Source organism: Desmodus rotundus, unplaced genomic scaffold (genome assembly GCF_022682495.2).
Source record: "Desmodus rotundus isolate HL8 unplaced genomic scaffold, HLdesRot8A.1 manual_scaffold_92, whole genome shotgun sequence".
NCBI lineage: Eukaryota > Metazoa > Chordata > Mammalia > Chiroptera > Phyllostomidae > Desmodus > Desmodus rotundus.
The window spans coordinates 142,908-165,301 of record NW_026527703.1 but is presented as its reverse complement, the minus strand read 5'-3'; the positions used below and the strand labels follow the sequence as shown (position 1 = coordinate 165,301).

Below are 22,394 nucleotides of genomic sequence, written 5' to 3'. Positions count from 1 at the left end.
AAGGAAAAGGAAGCAGCCCAGTCTGACTCAGCAGCTCTATTTACACAGCAGCACCGCCCCCACCCCTGGTGGCCCCTCATGGCTTCTTGGCTTTCTTCACAGAAGAGGAGCTGGAGGCCGATTCCCGTCGCTTCCTCTGCAGAGACACAGAAGGGGCTGAGGTCAATGGGCCCCGGGGCCCGATTCAGGCTTGGTGCACGTGTTTCCCTAGACCACCCACTCCCACCGCAGTCTCAGCCCCTCAGAGTGACAATCTCCACTGCAGACACTAGAGGGAGCAGAGCCTGTACACACGCGCATGTGCTCACATGCAGGACCAGTTCTATCTTCCAGCTTGTCCAGGCTCTTACCGAATTGGGCGTGAGGGGTGCACCCACCACATCAATGATGGTGTCCTTGGTGGGGTCAGGGCCGAGGCTGGATTCAGGTACTGCTGACTCAGCAGAGGCTGGGGCCGGGCCTGATGCCGGTGTGGCGGGACCCCCCAGCACCCCAGCCCGGGCCAGTGCCTCGTGACGGTGCCGCAGCATCTGTAGCTCATACTCGCAGTTGGCACAGGCCTGCTTGAGCTCATACAGCAGCACCAGGTCACTCCGCAGCTCGTTGAACATGTGCACCAGCTCCTCCGTGGGTGTGGGGCTCAGCTCTGCAGGCGGGGGCAGAAGGTGTGCTGGAAGGCTAGCAACAGGGACTGCCCTCCCTCGCCTTTATCCACAGCCTCTGGTAGGCCCATCCTGAGGGGCCCAGCCTCCACACTCACCCACACCCAGCTCCAGCAGCATCTGTTCCAGGGCCTTGATCTTCTTCTGTCCCACAGAGCTCGGGAGCTTCATCTACAATGACACAGCAGCTCAGCCCTCTGCCCCACAAGCAGCTTCGGCTGAAGGGGACTGAAGGCAGTGGGGGAGTGGAAGGGAAGTTAACCCCTGGAGGCAGCTCTGGGTCAGGAAAGGTGATAGCCAGCAAGTGGAATATAGTGAAAGCTGTGATGTCAGCCTGGCCACATCCCTGAGGCCACCTCTACCCGCAGCACATGGCACAACCTCCCCTACTGCTCCAGCCCTGTGGCCTGCAGTATTTGGGCCACAGAGCAAGCAGGGCCCAAACACATCGACACGTACCCTCTGGCTCCGCAGCGTGACACCTGCGGATTTGAAGTCTGGAAACTTGATGCCTGCAGTCTCAGGAACAGCCTGGGGGAGAAGAAATTACAGAGGCCAGGGTGTCACAGGGAGAAGCCCAGTGTTAAGTCCCAGAAGCCTGCCAGCCCTAGGCCTCTTGGAGCCTTCCACTAGGGCAAAGGTAGCGAACACAAAGCCCATGGGCCGAATCCAGCCCTCCACCTTGTTTTATCCAGCCCGGCACCTTGTTTCTACCTGGCAGCAGCGCCGAGCGCCTAAGAGTAGTTATATTTATACCGTCCTAAAATTACATTTGGCCCTTTGAAGGCAACCACGAGGCTGATGTGGCCCCCGGTGAAAATGAGTCTGACACCCCTGCACTAAGGGTCCCCTGTGCCAGGCAACCCCTCCCACCCTGAGCTGGGCTGATTTAGTCTCCACACCGGCTTCTCAGCCTCCTTTTTCTGGGGCAGCTTCTTCTTGGGGGCCTTGCGTTCAGTGCGCCGCTGCTCAGCAGTGGTGTCTGCCGCTGTTATCAGCTTCTGCAGGTCCTGACTGCGCTTCTCCCGCTCCTTCTTCCGGGCTTCGATCTTGCGCAGCTCCTGCAGCAGGTACTCCTCCTCTGCCACCTGGGGGGGAGAGATGCTAAGAAGCGTGTGCAGGCACATGGGGGAGTGAAAGGAGACGGGGAGACGCAGGGGCACTGGGCTGTCTACAAGATCATGAGGGAGTTGAATGGCTACGGAGTCCAGGGTGGGTGGCCAGTGAGGGGTACACAGGTACCAACCAGCGGGAAATGGGGGACCTGAGGGTGGAAGACTGGAGGGTGGAGTCAGTGGGTGTTGGGGCATGGAGGAGAGTTTGTGGGGCTTTGGGCCGACCTGCTCTGGGGTCCGGTTGTAGAGACGCTCCAGCTGTTCCTTCCGCCGTCGTTCATGCCCAGCATCAAATACTGGTATCTTAAGGTCCGTACCTGGCACGGCCCGCACGTTGGCAAGCTTGGCACAGATATGGTAGTACCGCTCCTTCAAGTCCTCCACAGAACGCTTCTGATGATAAAGACACAAGGGTGGTGGCGTTACTCAGAAGCACGTGGAAGGGATGGCAGGAAAGCAGTGGGCCCGCGGGCACGCGGGCCCGGGGGTGAGGCACACATGCAAATGCACGGCATCAGCTCACCTTGAACTGCTGATGGTCATACCGGTCATGGATCACCACAAAGCGAAGGTCAAAGCGGCGGCTGAGATCAAAGAGGTGGTCAGTTTCTGCTTTAGTCCAAGCGTCATCATGAAGATAGAGCTGGTACTCCTGCTCTGAATACACGGGGACCTGCACCGTCTAGTGACACAGAGGGGCACAGGTGGGGACATGCCCACATCACATCTCGTGTGGCCATAGCCCCTCCTGCTTATTGCCGATCCCTGGGCTGGACAGAAGCAAACTCTCTGCCTGGGGCCTCGCACAGGGCAGCCTGGAGACGGTGCTTCCAGACTGAGGAAAGAAACTACTTGACCAGTGGCCCCGGCCAGATCTAGAACTGCAGCTTGCCTCTGCATCTGCTCCAGGGGCCACTTCACCATGCCTTCAGCTTCAGACCCTCATGACAGCACACGTATTCCCGCCCCCATGGTCAAGGTGAGAAGCCCACATGCAAGCACTTCTGTGGAGTAGGGCAGGTGGCTTAATACTGGAGAAGGGCCCAGGCTTCCCTCGTCCATGGAACACTTGTCTGAAGCACTCCTGCCACCCAGTGGTGACAGTGAGACTTGCAGCTCCCCCAGAGCTGGCTGAGGTCACACAGCTCTCTAAAGAAAAGGCACCTGAATCCTACTTCCAACAAATGCACCCCAGTCTCTCCCTCATACCTCCCTCAGGGACAAATACCACCACTACCAGCTGGGCTGGCCAGTCAGAGACCCCAAGAAGAAGTCAGTGCCAGATTGGACCAGGGAAGTTTCTCCATCAAAAACCACATGGCCTTGGACTTGCTCTCAAGATCCTTAATTCCAGCTGCTTCCTTCCTGTGGAGGTCCCGTATACAACTTAGTGTGCTCAAGGGACAGGTATTAGTAAGATTTCCTGTGTAATTACCTCACAGTACATACAAACATTGAATCATTATGTGGTATACCTTAAACTAATGTCATTTGTCAATTTTACCTGAACTTAAAAAAACTAAAAAACAGTATGTTCAGTACTGAGCTCTTCACCCTCCCTCAAACTCCTGTCTCCTCCAGTCCAGATCTCAGTCAAGGTCGCCAGCACTCAACCCAGGTGTCCACACCAGAAACCTGGGAGGCATCTTTAATTCCTACCTTTACCCTTAACTCCCCCCTCCCAAATGCGTGGCTTCTACCTCCAGAACTTCTCTCCACTTATCCACTGCCACACCCTGGGCCAGATCACCACTACCGTTTTCCCGGACCACAGAAACAGCCCCCCATGGTCTCTGCCTTCACTCAGTCCTCCCCCAAGCAACCCACCATCCACGGCCAAGATGGGATCTCTGAACAGTGCCACTTAAAGGACCGCCCACAGGCTGGCGCTGTGTGCAAACCATCATCACGGGTGCCCAGCCAGTGAGGGGAGTGAGAGCAGGCGTTAGAGACCTTCACACCGATCTGTCTGGGTCATCACACACTGCTGAGTCTGAGCGCTGTTCTAGCACACACACCTGATGTGTCACCAGCCACCCAATTTCCAACTCCTCAGAGGCTCGTTGGGCTCATTTCCTACCGTCAGGGGCACAGGCCCAGGCACTGACAGGAGCCGCTGAAGACTTACTGAGTCAATCAGCGAACATGGGTGAAAAACCTCTCTCTCTGCAGCCACTGGCCCTTGAGGACCGGAGTCCCAGCCGAGTGACTAGCAGTGTCCGCAACATACCACTCTCCCCTCAGCCTTTGTTGTTGCCCAAGACGCCTTCCCGCTTCCACATGCCTTCTACCTAGGTAATTCTCATCTCCGGGAAGTCTGCTTTCCCAGGCTTGGTCAAGTGTCCCTCCTATGCATTTCAATTCCATTTACTTAAAATACTCAGGAACTGTGCCAAGGGTGTCCAACCTTTTGGCGTCTCTGGGCCACACTGGAAGAAGAGTTGTCTTGGTCCACACATTAAATACACTGCGACATGTTAATCACACACACACAAAAATCCCATAATGTTTTAAGTAAATTTACGATTTTGTGTTGGGCCGCATTCACAGCCCTCCTGAGCCGCATGCGGCCCATGAGCCGCAGGTGGGACACACCTGGGTCCTGCTCTCAATGAGATCACAGTCCAGTGAGGAGCCATTCATTCATTCAACAAACACCTATCATGGGCCTGCCACACCTGCGCTGGGGACACAGTGCCGAGTAAGATGGACGGGGATCTTACCTTCTCAGAACTCACAGACCAGCTGAAAAAACAACTTAGTACCGTGTGGCAAGTCCAATGACAAAGGTATGCCTAAGGTGTAATGAGTGACATCTGATCCAGACTGGGGACAGGTTGGTCAAGGCAGAGGTAAATGAGGCCAGGTTCAGTCTTAAGATTAAGCAGAAGTGAAGTGGTGAGGGAAGAGGGCAGACAAAACCCTAGGCAGAGGCGGCGGCACAAACACAGTGATGAGAGAAACAGCCTAATGCATGCGAGCTTAGCCGTTAGGGGCACATTAGGGCAGGATGGGGAAAGGCGTGCAGGCAGCCTTGTGTGCCCTTTGGGCAGCTGGAGCCAAATAGGTTAGTGTTAAAGAAAAGAGTGAAATGGTCATGATCCTCTTTTGCAGAGAGTACCCTGGCAGCAGTGAGGACAGATGGGGTGAAGCAGGAGCCCGGACACTGGCTGGCAGGTTTTGGAAATAACCGAGGTAAGAAGTGAAGAGGCCTGAATTGGAGCAGCACGAGGGGAAGGTAGAGCAAAGGGCACAGACTTGACAGGCTTTAGATTAGAAACCCGAAGAACTGAGGACTGGACATCGGTGGGGAGGAAAGTGCTGTCAGAGGGGACTCCTGTATTTCTGGCTTGAGCAAGAGGGCAGCTGGGGAGCCACGCACTCAGAGAGGGGCTCCAAGAATGAGTAATGTTGGAGGGAAGACCATTTGTTCACTTAACTCTGACTTCATTCTCTGCCTAAAGTCACCCCAATCTTCCTGAAACTGAAACTTGACCCTGACGCTACTCTAACTCGAAATCTGTCAGTGGCTACCCAGAGACATCAGGGCCAAGCCCTGCCAGACCTGGCCCCTCCCGTCCCACCCTGTTCCACCTCGGGCTTTAGGCTTCGTCTACAGGGAAACACCTGCAGCGTCCCCTACGAGTGACTGCTTTTCAATTCGTGCCTTTTCCTCTAGCCGTCACCTCGGCCTGAAAAAGTCCCTGCACTGCTTTCCTAGTATCATCTGGTGACATCCTTTAAGACTCAGCTCAAGCTCTAACTTACCCAGGAAGCTTCCACAACCTTCAGATCCGCCCAGTACCGCATGTACCCTACCAAACTGTAATTGCCTGTGTCTCCCCGCCCCCCTCCCCACCAATATGCAGAGTTTCCTGAGGGCAGATACCACATCTGATTCATTCCGGTGTCCCCAGTGCCTAGGGCCGGGCTTGGCACGGAGCGATATTTACTAAACGCAACTCAGACATTCTTTTGTCTTCGCTTCTGACTGTCTCAACCAGCCTTCCCTCCCACTGCCTCAAATGCCTCACTTCTTGGTTGTCCCCTCTCAGTCTTGCATCTCCCACCTCTCCTTCCTCAGGACCTGAGGGGCCAAGGATGGTGGGGAGATGGAGGAAACCAGGTTTTGGGGCTCAGGGGACAAGGATGGGTCACACCAGACGTGCTGAGTCTGAGAAGCCCGAGCCATCCGGGGAGGTGCCCAGGTGCAGCGGGGTATGTTGGACTGAGGGAATAGAGGTCAGGACTTGGGAGTCCTGGGTTTAAGCCCCTGGGGCTTTTGGACTCAAAGTCTAGGCTGCTCGAGGATGCAGGGAGTGCAAGGTCATATTGTACAGCAGCTTAAACAGTGGCCTAGAAAATCCTTGCTTCTCACTGGCTGGCTCACTCTGAGTAAGGCCCTGCCTCATCTGGGCCTCACTAATCTAAACCAGAGATAATTCAGATTGGACTGGGGTGCTGACACAGAGCATGAAAAACAGAAGACTTGCTTTACTGTGGGAACAGAATCAGTAGGACTCTGATTGCCACTCAAGTCCGGTCCAAATGCCACCTTCTCAGAGAGGCCCTCCCTGGCCACCCTATTAATGAGGTCATCCTTCGTCTGCAAGTTCACTCTTTACCTCATTTCACACCCCTTTCCTGTCCTGGTTCCATTTTGTTGACGGCTCTTATCTGAGAGAATCCACTTTATTTGCTTACATGTTTCTGATCTGTCTTCCCCTACTTTTTTGTCCCCTTGTTGATTGAAATAATGTGAGAGCTAAGGGAGAAAGTAAGTTAAGAATGACTCCCAAGTTTCTGGTTTGGGCCATTGCCTGGATGGCAGTGCCATCACTGATACAGGGAACAGAGAGAAGCCACCTGAACCGAAGCACTTGTAGGGCCTTCGGGGAGAGACGTTAATAACAGATTGGATAGGCAGGAACTGCCACTCTGGATTGGAGACGCTGGGGTCAATCACATACAGAGGGTAACTGAAGCCACAGGGTAAATGAGTCACAACTAGGGACCAAGTGTGGGGTGAGAAGAATAGAGCACCTAGGACACAGCTCTAAAGGACAGCAACATTTAAAGGGACAAGAGCAGCCACCAAAAACCAGAGCAGGTCTGGGAAAGGACAGGACCCTGTGACAGAGAAGACCCAGAGGCCCACCCTGCAGGCATTTGCCACGAGGACTGAGTGGGTGACCATGGTTGAAACAAGGGCTTGAGCCTGCCTCTGGAGCCCAAGCAGGTGGCTCACCGTGTGTGGGAAACCTTGGCCTAGGTCCAAATGGCCGTGGCTCACCTTATTGAACCTGGCGAAGGGGTAGTCTTTGCCCTCCTCAGCTGCTCGCCGCCAGTGGAAGAACATAGCTCCATCCTTGCGGGCTGGGTTGGTGAATGGCATCCACTTCCAGGGCCGCACCTTCTTGGAGCCCAGCTTGGCCTTCACTGTGCGGTAGCCTTGACCAGTGTCACTAGGTAGCAGCGGGGGTGCATCCCTGGCAGCAAGGTTTAGGGAGATAAAAGGTTAGAGTCAGAGTGTGCAGAGAGAGCCTTTGGGCCCAGGTCTTCCCAGAAAGTCAGGTCCTAGAGTGAGAAATCTGAGCTCCTCCTGCCTCCTACTAAGTAAGCAGGAGCCCTAGCTGGGAAGAGATACAGGAGAGAATTGGCAGAGAAAAGTAAAAGTTGGGGACATGCAGCTGGGTCAGAGACCAGAGACTCTAATACCGGTGGGGGATGGGTGGGGGTCAGGGCGGGACACTTGGGATTCTAATACTTGCTTCTTGTCAGAGTACAGCAGTGCGTAGACTTCCCGGTGCATGCCCTCGGGCCTCTTGAAGGTGAGCGTCTCAGAGGACTTCTTGGACTTTTTCTGCAAAGGGAAACCACAGGAGAGGAACCACCGCCTAGCCTCCCTTTCCTGAAATTCTTTATCCCAGCTCAATCCCTGCACAAACCAGCATCTACAGGCACAGCAACACACATACACCCCATGACAAATAACGAAGGCACAGAATGACACTATGAAGGCACAGGCACTGGCTCACAAGGGCACCCCCAGTCTGAGCAGGCCACTCCCCTCACCAGCCTCACGTCACCTGGGCAGAGTCCCAACCTGTCAGAACAGAAGTTGCTTTCCCACCATCTCGCAGAATGTCACACCGATTGGTGCCCCCACCCAATATTCTACAAGTGTCACACTCTCTTGGTCCTCTCATCTCTTACAAGTGTCGCAGCCTCTCACACCATTTCCCACGGGTGTCCCACCTCCTACGCCCCCATCTCATCAAGGCAACACACATTTTCTGTCCCATCACGTCACACTTTTACCGCCCATCTCACTGGAATGGTAGCACCCCATCTTCTCACCCCTCTTTCTTCCGTTGCCACTGTTCCCCACCACTTCACTCCCGCTACCCAACGCTCTCAGGCGCCCGAGCTACCTTGTCCGGATTGATAATGTCCTTCTTGCTGATGGTCCCGGAGGCTGCTTCCCCCTCTGGACCCCCAAGTTCTAGAATGTCCCGCACATCCGCGCCCGTAGCCATCGCGCCTGATGGGGGAGCTCCCGAGGTCAAGGGTCAGTGCCTGAGGAGGGACCAGGCTCAGATAAGGGGGCAGAGCCACTTCAGCCCCAGAGGGCGGGGTGAAGAGGCGAACCGCTAGGAGGGCGGCCCAGGTCACATCCGCACTCTGCTGTGTGCCACCGCTCGGGTCTCCCTAGCGGCCCCACCTGCCTCCTAAGCCCCAAAACCTCTGCGCCTGTAGTCCCCACCAGCCGCCCCTGCCGTTCCCCTAACCCTGCAAAGCCGTGGACAGAAACTTCCGGTGGTGTGCTTCAGAAACGCGGCCGACAGGAACACTTCCGGTCTGTGCTTACTCGTATTGCAGCCCTCCCACAACACAGCGTAAAAGCAGCTGACCTCAGGAAGCCTGTCACTGTCCTTGGCCCCCATGGTGTTCCTGCGCTATCTGCTGTCTGGCATTGTCCCTCTATGTTGCTCCGTTGTATTTTGGGGAATGAAAGAGTACAACAAGCTTTGTGAGGAAGTCACTTAATTTCTCTGTACCCATTTCTTCAATTGTAAAATGGAAATTGTAATGGTACCTGCTTAAATGAATCCATGTAAAACATTGCCACCGTGCCTGGCACATTTAACTTTTTTATTACATGAATTAGTGGTATTTATTTCCCCTGTTCATTAAGTGCTAAATATGTATCAGGCACTTTCAGACAAGGCAGGGTTGTGTGGGGAGCTGCCAAGATGGAGTGAGATCTGGACCGTCACTTGCACCGTCGACGGAGGTGTCTGTAGGTCGGGGCCTCGTGGGGCTTTCCCGGAGACCAGCTTTCTGAAACTTCACTAGTCCCGGAGCTAATTGCATTAGTGTGGATTACAAAGAGGCATTTTTTCTTTGTAATCCTAGCAGGAAGAAGCTGAAAGAAGTATCTCTCAAGGGAAGAAACTTCCTGATTTTCCGAGAAGGAGAAACTTCTAGAACGGGAGGTCCTGAAGACAAGCAGAAGGTTTGGTGGAAGCAGCTCCCAACTTCAGCTTCTGTATGTCAGCCTGCAAACAAGGAGGACATTGAGAATGGGGAATCAAGTGGAGCTTGTAAAGGCATTAATTATAGAGACCAGACTGCAAGCTGAGGCCTGCTAAAGATCCAAGCAGGAACTGGAGGAGCACACAGCCCACACAAGTTGGCTATCAACTGTAGCCTATTCTAGCTCAGGGGACACAGGGACACAGCAGCTGCAGCCCCAACCTAGCTAGACCCCAAAACTTTGGAGAACTGGGCCTGGAGGTACACACCTTACCCTGTTTCAAGGCCTTATTCCTGGGTGAGTCCTCTGAGCTTTGAAGAGTTTCCAGGGGAAGCCAGAGTCTCGCAGCAGAAATTGCCTACAAGGTAATGGAATGGTCCTTGGAGCCAGAAGTGGACAGAGCAGGGAAGAGGGTCTTGCACCTCTGCCTCAAACACTTAACTCTACTTGTAGTTAATTCATTGTGTAAACAATAGACTCATTTTTTGTGAGGACAAGGATCATGGTACATAAATGTGTGCATTGTTAGCCATTGATCTAGGCTCTGAAGATGCTGTGGGTGAGTGAGAAACAAGCATCTCCTGGCAGGGCTTATATCTGATGGAGGAAGAGGAACATTAAGTATATAAACAAAGTAGATAATGTAACTTTTGATGGTGGCAAAAGCTAGTTAAAAAATAGCACAATAGGGTGGGAGACTACTTTATGAGTGTGGCCAGGGTAGGTTTCTCTGAGGAGCTACAATCTGAGCTGGGTTTAAATGATGAAAATGACCACTAACTACCTGTGGAAGGAATGTTTCAGACAGGAGGTATAACAAGTGCAAAGCACCTAAAATGGAAGGAACTCTCCATGTTCGAGGGACAGAAATTTAAAAAGGACGTTGTGGTAGGTGTTGAGTGAGGAGGGGGGAAATAGGAAGACTTAAAATCAGGGGTAGGCATTGGGGGCCATGGTCAGGAGTTTGGGTTTTACACTAAGGACAATCGTAATGTCATCCTGTCTTGGCCATGGTCTGGATTCTGTCCTCATCCTTGGAGTACCACCTTAGCCACTACCATTGGAAATCCCCCAAATGAGTGGTCCAGGGTTTCTCATCCCTTGGAGAAACTGAGTCAAGGATTGGGGAAAAGAGGGTGAAAGAAGGATGCCTCTCTCGACCCTTCCAGGAACCACTGCCCGAACTTCCTCTACCAGACTGCAGGTGGCATCAGGTCCCCCGTCAGTCCTTGGAGGAGCTGGCTGTGCAGTGCTCACCCAGCTGGTCTACTCTGGGAATCCAGAGTCACTTCCGAAGAGACTCTTGCACTCATTTATTCCAGTTGACTTTAGAACATATAAGAAGTTGAAAAGTTTCTCAATTCAATTTATGAATGTAACACAATATCAGAGCCTAATAAAGAGAGAAACACCTTTGAAGAATACATAATTCTCACCTTCTGAAAACTGCTTAAGAAAATAAGAAAAGGCCAGAGCATCCTGCTCACAGTGCATGGCAGCGTGGGGCTGGAGGGTGAGGTAGGCAAGGTACACCAGGGCTTGGAAAAACCATGCTAGGCAAAGATCTTGCATGAAGACCGGAACTGAAATACATTCACATGGGTGATTAGCTCAAGATCTCATGGAGTCTGGCAAGATGACACCTCCCAAGAGCACGTGAAAGGTGTGCAGATGACAGCACAAACCCTGAAGAATGTGGGGATTACAGAATATGGAGCAAGAGTTATAAATCAGATGTTGGAGTTTGCCTTCCAATCTGGGACCACAATTCTGAATGATGCAGAAACTTATTTAAGCCATGCTAAGAAAGCTACTGTTGACGCCGATGACGTGCTATTGGCAATCCAGTGTTGTACTGACCAGCTGTTAACCTCTCCTCTCCCAAGAGATTTTTTAATTTGATTTTGCAAAGAAATTAAACCCCTTTGCCACTGATCAAGTCATATTCAAGCCCTAGGTTGCCACTTGATAGATATATATTTTTTGGAACTTGAATTTTTTTAGATTTTACTCGTTTCTAGACAGAGGGGAAGGGAGAGAGAAAGAGAGGGAGAGAAATATTGATTCGTTGCCTCTTGCACACCCCCAACTGGGGATGTGGCCCGCAACCCAGGCATGTGCCCTGACTGGGAATCAAACCAGTGATATTTTGGTTCGCAGGCCAGCCCGCAATCCACTGAGCCACACCAGGGCTCCACTTGACAGATACTGCCTGACTGCTCCAAACTATAGACTGAAGTCTTTACAAAAAAGGCATCTACTTCTGTGGAAAGAATAACAGTTCTGTGGTTAAGTGTTGGTTCAGTTACTAGCAGACCAAGACCACTCCAGGCATACCAGCACCACAAGCCCCATCTGATTCAACTCAGGTAAGGACTCCAGGGACCCTCCCAGGGCAAAGATTTACCATACAGATACCCACCTCAGTCCCCAGCTCTAGGAGTATGAATTCCTGCAACATGAGCACTTCAGATTGTTCTAATTAATCCATCACTAATGGGGTCCAAAAACATTCTTGCTATCACTAAATACTTCCAATGAATCATCAAACTCATTAAAAGAAAACATAAAGATGATGATGATGATGATGATGACTGAAATCATTTGTAATGTAGCCTTGATGCATGTAACATGTATACTTGGTCTTGAATCCATCGTTCTGACGTTAAACATGCATGCTTGAAGTTTGCAGGTTGTTTTAGAAGTAATGTTTATGAGTAAATACAGTTACCATACTTTTTAATTTAGATGTTGGGTTTTTAAAAATAGGATTGGTAATCATTTTTCATTAGCCTTAGTAAAAACATTAAGTTGTCATACATTAAAAAAAAAAAAAAAGAAAGGAAGGAAAGATGGAAAACTACCAAACACATTTTAGTGATTAGCAAATCCTGAAACCAAAGCCAGATAAGAGCAGTAGGAGGAAAATATATACATGATTCCATGTATGAACAACAAAACAAAACTCCTAAATAAAATGTTAACAAGTTAACTTCAGCAGTGTATTGAAAAAGTAATTCATCAAGTCCAAAGAGGATTTAGTCCAGCATTGCTAAGATGGTTCAGCATTGGAATATATATCAATTTAACTTATTATATTACTGCATTAAAAACAAAAATAGTATCTTAAATTCAATACCCATTAATGATACAAAAGGAAAAAAATCCCCTGAAGTAGGAAAAAAACAGCCTAAATTTGACATATTGTTTGTTTTTCATAAAACAATGGTAAAACCTACAAGTGCTGTACTTAATGGTGAAACAATAGACACATTCCGATCGAAGTCAGAAACCAGACAAGAATGACCTTTATCATCATACTATTCAAAGTGTATCAGATGCTCTGATTCGAGGTAAGAAGGGAAGCAGTCAGAGATAATAACCATCATCTCTCATTAGAAACACTAGAAAAGAAGACGCAACTTGTGCCTATTTGCAGGTGACACTGTTTCTTACCTAGAAAAACATAAGAAAATCAATTGGCAAACTATTAGAACTAATAAGGGAATTTAGCAAGGTGACCACATGTAAGATCAACATCTAAAAATCAATAGCTTTTCTATATAGCAGGAAGAACCAATTAGACAATGTAATAGAAAATAAGATTCCATTCACAATAGCAACCAAAACCAGTAACCACCTAAAGATAAACTAAAAACAGAATTTATTTTGAACCCTTAAGGATAGTTCAAAATTAGGAAATCCATCAACCTAATTAATCACATTGATAAAGTCAAATTGAGAACTATATAATTACATAGCAGCTGAGAAAATTCAGGAACTGTTTTGGTAAAAACTTTAAGTAAAACAAGAGACAAAGGAGATTTCCTAACTATGATAAACAATTAGCTCTGGTTGGTGTGGCTCAGTGGGTTGAGCACCAGCCTGCAAACCAAAGGGTCGCTGGTTCAATTCTTGGTCAGGGCACATGCTTGGGTTGCGGGCCAGGTCCTCAGTGGAGGGCGTGAGAGGCAACCACATATCGATGTTTCTCTCCCTCTCTTTCTCCCTCCCTCTCTCTCGAAAAATAAATGAATAAAATATTTTTAAAAAATTAGTTTGGTCCTGGCTGAGTAGCTCAGTTGGTTAAGCATCGTCCCAATACACCAAGGTTGCAGGTTCAATCCCTGCAGGGCACATAAAAGAAGAAACCAATGAATGCATAAATACGTGGAACAACAAATCCATGTTTCTCTCTTGCCTGTCCTCTCTCTCTCTCTCTCTCAAATCAATCAGTAAAAAATGTAAGAATATTCATTTTAAAAAGAATATTTAAAAAGCATAAAGTTAGGGGATGGGGCTTCAGGGCTTTCACTGAAATTACACATTTGTTTCCCATCTCCGGGAAAGAGCACACACACACTGCTTTAGCGCAGAGGCCCAGAGTAAGTTGGCTGCTTTGCATCTCCTCATACTCACGGCCCCTCATGGAAACGGGCAGAGAGTCCTGTGGGTTAAGGTCCTTGAAAGCATACTCTGATACACAGATACTCTGGTCTCTGTTTAGTGAGTATTTTTGGCACCGACACCTGTAGAGGGAAAGAGAAAAGCAGGTTGGGGCTTTTCTATTATTAACGTTATTCTATTAGAGGGAGAAGTTGGAATATTATCTTTAAAAAGATACATAAATAGATAAAATATAGTACTTTGCAAATGTATTAGTATAAAGGTAACAATTAAAATAGCCCTGAGCGGTGTGGTTCAGATGGGCTTCATCCCACAAAGCGAAAGTTCGCTGGTTTGATTCCTGGTCAGAGCATGTGCCTGGGTTGCAGGTTTGGTCCCAGGTTGGGGGCGTGCGAGAGGCAACTGATCCATGTCTCTCTCACACATTGATGTTTCTCTCCCTCTCCTTCTCCCTCCTTTCCCTTCTCTTAAAAAAAGCAAAAAGAACAAAAACAAAATATAAAACTTCCTAAATTCCAAGAGAAATATTTTAAAAGATCTAGGGGGTAAGAGAGAGAGAAAGAGAAGAAAACAGATGACCATGAAGTAAAATATTTTATAATTTAAAAAAATTCATGTTTATCAATAATATAAGTGAGGCTAACTCACATATTAATCAAAAATATTTTCAAACTGTCTAGCAACACAAAGACAAACTTAAAACAAAAAAAGAATTAAGCAAGTTAAAAAATAAAAGGATGGACAAATATTTACCAGGCAAAATGTAAAACGCAAAGAGAGTAAGGGCTGTGATGTTCTGTGAAGGGAGAATTCTGACCAACCAAGAAGCATTAGGAAGGGAAATGAGGCTTTTTATGATGCTAATGGCTAAAATAGCAATGGAGGGATATGTATGTACCCAAGAACACAGCAATCAACTTTCATAAAGTACAAGTTACAGGAGATGCAGGCGTAATAGAAACGCGTGAACAAGAGAAAAGTTTCGCGTGTACCTCTCACTCCAAGACAAATCAAGAGGACGAAAAAGGAGTGAGGGTTTGGGAAAGCTGACCCAGTGCTACTGAAAATGTGTTCACAGACCGGGGCCAGCGCGCGCTCTGTGGCTTCCAGACGCGGTGAGACGAGCAGCTCGCTCAGAACAGAGTCAATGTACCACTGCCTTCACTGAGAAAGTCTGGCTACCAAAAAAGAAAAAGAAAAACCAGCTGACCTAGTGTCCTTCATGACGTAGTAGTCTGGCCACGTTGAGTAGCACTGACCTACATGACATAATTAGTAGGGTAACTTACAAATGTGTATCAAATTCCGAACCACACTATTAGGGAAGATAACTCTTTTTGCAGTACATACGGAATGCTCATAAAAATGGGTATCTTAGGCCATAAAGAAAAACTGCAATCAAATGCAAATAATGCAAACAGTGCTTTCTGACTACAGTGCAGGAAATTGGTAATAATAAAAAAAAGCTTTCCACTTGGAAAATTTTTTATTTTATTTCTTTAAAAATTTATTTATTTTTAGAGAGAGGGGAAGGGAGGGAGAAAGAGAGGGAAACATCAATGTGTGGTTGCCTCTTGTTTGTGTACCCCCCACTGGGTGGGGACCAAGCCTGCAACCCAGGCATATGCCCTGACTGGGAATTGAACTGGTGACCCTTGTAGTTTCCAGGCCAGCACTCAATCCACTGAGTCACACCAGTCAGAGCCCACTTGGAAAAAATTTTAAATGTACATGCTTTTCAATTATTCCTGCAATGAAGGTGAAAAAAGCAATAGGCAAAAGAGTGTGTATACTATTATACTTTTTGTGTAGAAAGGAAAGGAAAATAAAAGTATATATGTATACATTTGCTTCTACTATTTTCAGAATTTAGAAGTATGTAAAACACAAACTAATAAAAATAATTATTTATCAGAAAAAGGATAGGGATGGAAGCTGTATATTTCTGCATACACCTTGCTTTATAGTTTGATATAGTTAAACATACACATAAAAAATAAAATAGACACATAATTTGGAAAACGAATTTAACTACAAGAGAATAATAAGCAATCACTTAAAAACTGAATGAAAACTAACCTATTTGTCTATCAAGTTGTGTCATAACCATACAAAGAAGAAATCTTTCAAGTGACCTTGAAAGATAGTATATTAGCTGTACGGTGTATAGTGAGATAAATCTTCAGGAAAAAAAATACAAGTAAATCTTAAACAGTTCTCTGTAGACTTACTGTCACTAGTGATATTGGTATTTCAAAACTATTACATATAATAGAATAAAGCAAATGTCATGAGGAACCAAGATGTTCAGTATAAGAGAACAAAAATATGTTTAAAATCAAGATAAGTAAAACCTATACAATATTTAATTTGAATTAAAAATACCAGTTTGAACTGTTTATTGTTTACTCTTGCTAAAAAAAAAAAAAAAGAAGTATTCCCTCTCTCTGCTCGCAGGAGAGCCCTGGAGGTGAGGACAGCCCGGTCGGTAGTGATGCGTACCCCGGTGGTCAGGCCGTGGTCTCTGAAATGCCACTGCCCCCTGAAAGGAGCCGGGCCTCTCCGAGAAATCGCCGGTTTCAGCACTGGAGCGGGAAATACACAGACGGAGCCGAGGCTATCCTGCACCTGGAAGTGAAAGAGCTACCGGAGGCGGGGGCGCATGTCCAATGACAGAGGCGCTAACTGAAAGAAGTTCTCGCTGGCCAAATGTGGAACAATTTCAGCACCGAGAAGAATTATGACTACAGCGAACAATAGCACTGGAACATATAAACATCCGTGAGTTCACGATGGTAACAGTTTTTGAATCCTTAGTGGTTTTGAGTATTTATTGCTGCCATAATATGCCACCCCAAAACTTAGTGACCTAAAAAAACCCCAAAAACTCATTGGTCCCCTATGGTCGTTTGTATCAAAATTATCAAATGTCTTATTATTCTGAAAGTTGCTTTTCCCCCTAGAAACAGAAGGATCCAGGTGCCTTTTCTGCAGGTCCTGTATTTCAGGCAATCCAAGTCAACGATGAGAGAAAGTTCTTTATATAAAACCACATCTAATAAATGCAAAATAAATCATGGAAATAGAAAAAAACACTATTTTACAATCACTTATGAAATAATGGATCTAAGCAATGATCATCGATTACTGCTGAAATTATTGGATGAAGAGTTAATGGTAAACTTTAAACTAGACTGAAGTCCTGCCTGATGTGGTTCAGTGGATTGAGCACCGGCCTGTGAACCAAAAGGTCACTGGTTCAATTCCCACTCAGGGCATGTGCCTGGGTTGCAGGCCAGCTCCCCCTTTGGAGGCAAATGAAAGGCAACAAATAGATGTATCTTTCATACATTGATGTTTCTTCCCCTCTCTTTCTCCCTCCCTCCCCTACCCTCTAAAAGTAACTAAATAAAATCTTTAAATTTTTGTTTTTTAAAAAACAGACTGAAAACACAAGAACCCAGTTATCACTCTCAACATTACTAAAAGCTGGACAATGTCATGTGCCTCCTGATATGATCTAGAATATGTAGAATGCCACTTTCAACGTATTCTTGACAAAAAGATAAAATTATGAAGCCCCTAGATGTAGGTATCAGTTTATAAAAAATATGGAGCATAGAAAAATAAGTTACAAATCCAAATTTAGAATGTGGGAAATCCTACACAACACATTACCTAGTTTCTTCAACAAATAAATGGCATAAAACGAAATCAAAATGGAACCAGTAACAAAAAAGAGGGGGCATTCTGTTGATTAAAAGAGACTTGACTAGTAAAGTTCAGCCCCAGCAAGATGGCAGCTCCCTTGGAGCCTAGTTACTGGGAAGGTGGCCGGGGGCGCCCATCATACCCAGTGAGTCCCTAGTCATACCAAGTTTCTCGTGCACTCTTAAACATCAATGTCATTGATAACACCAATGCAGATGACAGCAAAAATACTAAACATTTTAAGAAAACAGAAACGTTGTGCTGATCCTGAACTCTCAGAGAAACAAGGGGCAGATGTGCTGGCTTACGTTGCTCTCTTCAGAAAGAAGCTGCTCCCTGCAGTGCTCCCACATTCTCAGTGGAGGGTGACAATTCTTGACTGAAACAAAGCCATGGTTTTGGTTTGCTCCATGAATTCCTTTGCTCTTGAGTCTGATCCTTCCCGGAAGGCGTCTTAGCGAAGGCTGACTAAGGATTCCCCTGACCAGAGGAGAGCCTCCCCTGTTCCACCTCTGAAAAGGGGGAGCACAGATGTACAGAGATGCCCAAGAGTGTCAAAACCCGCTGTCAAACAGATTGGGGACATCTCATTTTTCTTTGAAGATATACCTACCTCGGCTGCCTGTGTGTTTGGTTTTCTTGCACCTCTTTATAAACTGCACTTTCCTAAAGGTCAGTTTGAAACAGTTCTCCAACCTGTGTGCTTTTGTGATGACATCCTACAAGGTATTTTTGGTGTCGTCTTGGAGATGGATGACAATCTTCACCAAAGTCTTCAACTTCCTCATCAGGGTTGGAGGGGGTCATTAAGAGGGTGTGACTGCTGGCTGAGTCCTGAGCCGGACCCAGGCAACTGGAAGCTCACCACCTCATCCCCTTTCCTTGGAATGTACACCCCGCCTGCCGTCCCTACAGTAGGAGCCTTTTCAAGGATGCAGCCTTGAGAGAGTGTTGTGGAGACCATCTGGATTGGATTCCTGACTGAACCCTGTTAAGGGCTCCATATAAACTTCTAAGATTCTAGCGGGTGGGTGCACAGATCTGGTTGTCTTTCAGCCGCCCAGACAAGCCTCCCATGGAAGTTCCCTTGCTTATTAAAGCTGCCACCTACCAGTCTGGCACAGTCTGCCTCTCTCTTTAGGTTCTCCTTGCCCTCCATGGGCTGGGGGGTTGGGAGTGGAGGTGGGGCAGTTTGGAATTTCATCCCGGGAATTCCCAACATTTGGAACCAACACTTGGAAACTGCCAACCCTCAAATTGACTCCTATAGGAAGAAAGTTATTCCTGACAGTGTCACGCTTTGTGCCCAAGCTTTTGGCTTCCAGTTGTACGAATGTTGCAGTAATCTCTTCCACTAAGTGAAGGCAAAAGTAAGATACTATTAGTGGGTATAAGGAAGACTCTAAAACAATGGGACTTTTTATGCCATGGTTGTTTGTTTTTTTTTAATTAGGAAGCTTGTATTCTAGCTTGGCAATGCACTTTAATATTGAGATTCACACTAAGTGAACTTGTAGGAAAAAATACATTATGCTGCATAAATTTTAAAAAACAATGAACCTGCCTTAATCTTGGCAGATTTTTGCCTTTGGTTCACATATTTCTGACTATAAGCTACAATTCTGTTCTGAATGTACACTGTTAATTTATTCAAGTTAATTTACTCAGTTTATTAGTTTTCTTAGACCAGCATGAATATCTAATACGTGGCTCTTTAGCTAATGCTTTTTTCTTCTGTTTAGAAACCTGATGCCTATTTCTATTTTAGGAACTAGGGAAAATATAAATTACTTCAATAGAAAAGATTCTATTTAACTTTGAAGAGAGAGAGAGAAACTTAAACCTACCAACCAAATGCAATATGTAGATCTTGTTTAGATCCTTATTTAAATACACCAACTGCAAAAAGGCATTTTGAGACAATTGGGGAAAACTGAACAAGGAATTATTATTAGATAATATTAAGGAATTATCCATTTTCCTGGCATGATAATGAAATTGTGGTTATGTTGTGATTATAATATTAGTCTATATGTGTTAGAGATTTTTACTGAAGAATTTGCAAGTGAGTGATATGTCTTGGAATGTTTTAAAATACTCCAGCAAAAGAAAAAAAAAAGTAGTGGTGGGGAGGATGGAGTATAAATAAGAGCAACAGAATCCTAGTAATTATTGAAGCTGGGTGATAGGTGCATGGACACTTATTATAGCTCTCTGTCTATTTTATGTAGGTTTGAAACTTTTCCTAATAAAAAGGTATGAACACCCTCACTCATGTCTCCCCAGGTGAGGGCCATTGAACTCAAAAGAGAAAGATCAAGTGTTAGATCAAATAAAAATTGTGTAATATAGATTACTTTCTTTAAGTTGCTTTCTTTGGTCTTGAAAGCCTTTTAACAGAGGGATGTTAAAATATTATGGAAAAATAAAAGACCATTGTCACAGTCTGTTAATCCCATATGCTTCTCATGAGAAGGATAAATAGTTATATGGCAGTTTTATGGGATCCAGGGCAAAATATAGGGAAATTTCCCAAAAGGCTCTCTAACACTCTATTCTTCCTTTTCTTTTTCTTTTTCTTTTTTTTTAAACCAATGGGGCAGATGAGGAGGAAATGAGGCCTCAAGTAGTCTTAGACCAAAGCAAAGCCTGTGGTTTGAGATACTCTGGTTTGATAGAAACATGAGAACGTTAAGGCTACAAGGACAATCACTTGAAATTGCCAGGTGAAGCTGACTTTTCCCTAATAAATAGAGCATCATACAGAAAGCATGTCCTCTTCAGCAAACAGCTCTTCTTTTGAGAACTAGCACCTGGCTTGCTCCTGGCCTCCAGCAGAGTATGAGAACACTTAACAATGAAGCACTTGGTGACTCTGCAACCCAAACTAACCCCAAACCATAAGATAGAAAGCACTCCATCCACCAGGTGGGAGTGGCACTTATAGGAACAGGCTCAAGACTGAATATACAAGTAACTGGCGTGAGCTGGCTGCTTGCGTTTGCAGTATGTCTACTCCTATAAAACGCCATCCATCCCTCCGCCATACCTATGACCTCACAGAGTTTCCTATGATCAGTGAGCAAAGAGGGACAACTTTCAGCCTTTTTACAGAATACTCAGCACAGTATACTATTGTGCTATTCTATTATGTTCAGAGTGTCCCTGAAGGACTGTAGGGAAGGGAAGTTCTTCTAGTGGGTAGAACTTCAAGTAGCACAGCTTGTTGTCACCTTCCCTATTCGGGAAGATGTCCTGAGGTAAGGTCCTACAGTGATACACAAAAAGTGGCAAATCGTTAGGCTGTTTGACCAGGGATTTGGAAGGGGCAAGATAAGAAAATTGATGGCAAGGAAGGAAGATTGGAGAAAAGGTATGTAGATGGATTTAAGACCTTCGTTTTTAAAAGATTTTATTTATTTATTTTTGGAGAGGGGAAGGGAGGGAGAAAGAGAGGGAGGGAATATTAATGTAGGGTTGCCTCTCACACACTCCCTACTGGGAACCTGGCCTGCAGCCCAGGCATGTGCCCCGACTGGGAATCGAACTAGGGATCCTTTGAAACACAGGCCGGCACTCAATCCACTGAGGCACACCAGGCAGGGTAGATTTAAGACACTCTTGAAATGGGTCTAGACTATGAGAGTATTAACTCACCTTGTGACTCCTCAATATGGAAGACACTCTCCATAATCTGGTAGACAAGATGACTTGACCTGTGGGTATTCGCCAGCCTCATGCCCTCGTCCCTGGTTTGCTCAATGGATTCATAAATTAAATGGACTCAATGACATGGACTTCCTCTTAATAAAGGTGACCTACATATTGCCATTATTGTTGACCAGTTTGCCAGCAATAGTAACTAATCCTTGGCCCCTAGCACTTGGGGACAGCCAGACATCATAAAGTGGTAGTGCTTTGACCCCCAGTGGGATAGACGCTCATTCTGATTTGGATTTACTTGCCGGGCTCACCACATCTCTGGCAGCACCACTGCCCAAGGCCGGTTAGGTGCCTTACGCACAGTTATGCTATCTCGCAATCATGAGTAATGTTAAGTGCAAAAGAGACACCCACATATGTTATTCTTAATATGGAGCCCCATTAGTCATAGATTTATCTTACTCTTATGCATGAAAGGAAAAGTATATTTTCAATCATGCCCAATAAAGAGCACATTTATGAAATTACAGTGTGAAATTAAAAATATCTTTTTCTTGATTGTTGAGGAATGCTGTTCCCCTGCAGAGATGTTATGTTCTAGGTATTGAACCCAGGGCACAATAACTGTTTTTGTTTTGTTTTGTTGTTTTGTTTTGTTCACAAAAGCATGGGCTCCTTTCAGGCCATACAGGAAATATGTTTCATTCGCAGGCATCTACTGAAGAAAAGAACAGTGGTAGACCGCCACTACACAGAATAAGACTAAACAACCAGGAAACATAATATTATTTAAGCTTTTTAAAATAAGTGAGTAAAATATAGTCAGGCACCCTTAACAATGGGGATACATTCTGAGGAATGCACGTCAGGTGACTCTGTCATTGTGTGAACGTCACCGAGGGCACTCACTCAAACCTAGATGGTATATAGTCCACGGCACACCTAGGTCATGTGGTGGAGCCTATTGCTCCCAAGCTACGAACCTGAACAGCATGTTACTGCAGAAAACAACATGAGATGACCGTCCATCAAGCCCAGGAGAGTGTGATGCAATCAAGAGACGCAGTAAACGTGAAATATCTGTAATCAGAGGCTGTTGCTGGCGTAACACGGCATACTGTTTTACAGCAAGCTTTCTGTAATAAATAGAAAGAATACATTCTAAAGTAATAAAAATTATAATACACCATGGTAAATACATAAACCAGTACCAGTCGTTAATTATCATTATTATTATGTATTGTACGTAAATACATGTGCTATTCGTTTCTGCAGCTGACAGCGCAGTGTTTGTTT

At 46.3% G+C, this 22,394-nt stretch overlaps 1 protein-coding gene and 2 pseudogenes across 1 annotated transcript; 2 read left to right on the top strand and 1 right to left on the bottom strand.

Annotated features, from left to right (window-relative positions):
• Positions 1 to 25: 25 nt before the first annotated feature.
• Positions 26 to 8,597, bottom strand: LOC128779172 (DNA methyltransferase 1-associated protein 1). The gene is made up of 10 exons (XM_053917990.1): positions 8,212 to 8,597; positions 7,549 to 7,640; positions 7,071 to 7,266; positions 2,301 to 2,459; positions 2,003 to 2,170; positions 1,565 to 1,750; positions 1,122 to 1,193; positions 761 to 833; positions 351 to 646; positions 26 to 136 (listed from the first exon to the last, which is right to left on the bottom strand). The coding sequence occupies exons 1-10, from the start codon at positions 8,314 to 8,316 to the stop codon at positions 77 to 79; spliced, it is 1,407 nt and encodes a 468-aa protein (XP_053773965.1). The 5' UTR covers positions 8,317 to 8,597; the 3' UTR covers positions 26 to 76.
• A 2,341-nt stretch (positions 8,598 to 10,938) lies between these two features.
• On the top strand, positions 10,939 to 11,915 carry LOC112314623 (transcription initiation factor TFIID subunit 9-like; annotated as a pseudogene).
• Positions 11,916 to 17,221: 5,306 nt separating this feature from the next.
• On the top strand, positions 17,222 to 18,866 carry LOC112314522 (metaxin-3-like; annotated as a pseudogene).
• The last annotated feature ends 3,528 nt before the right edge of the window (positions 18,867 to 22,394 follow it).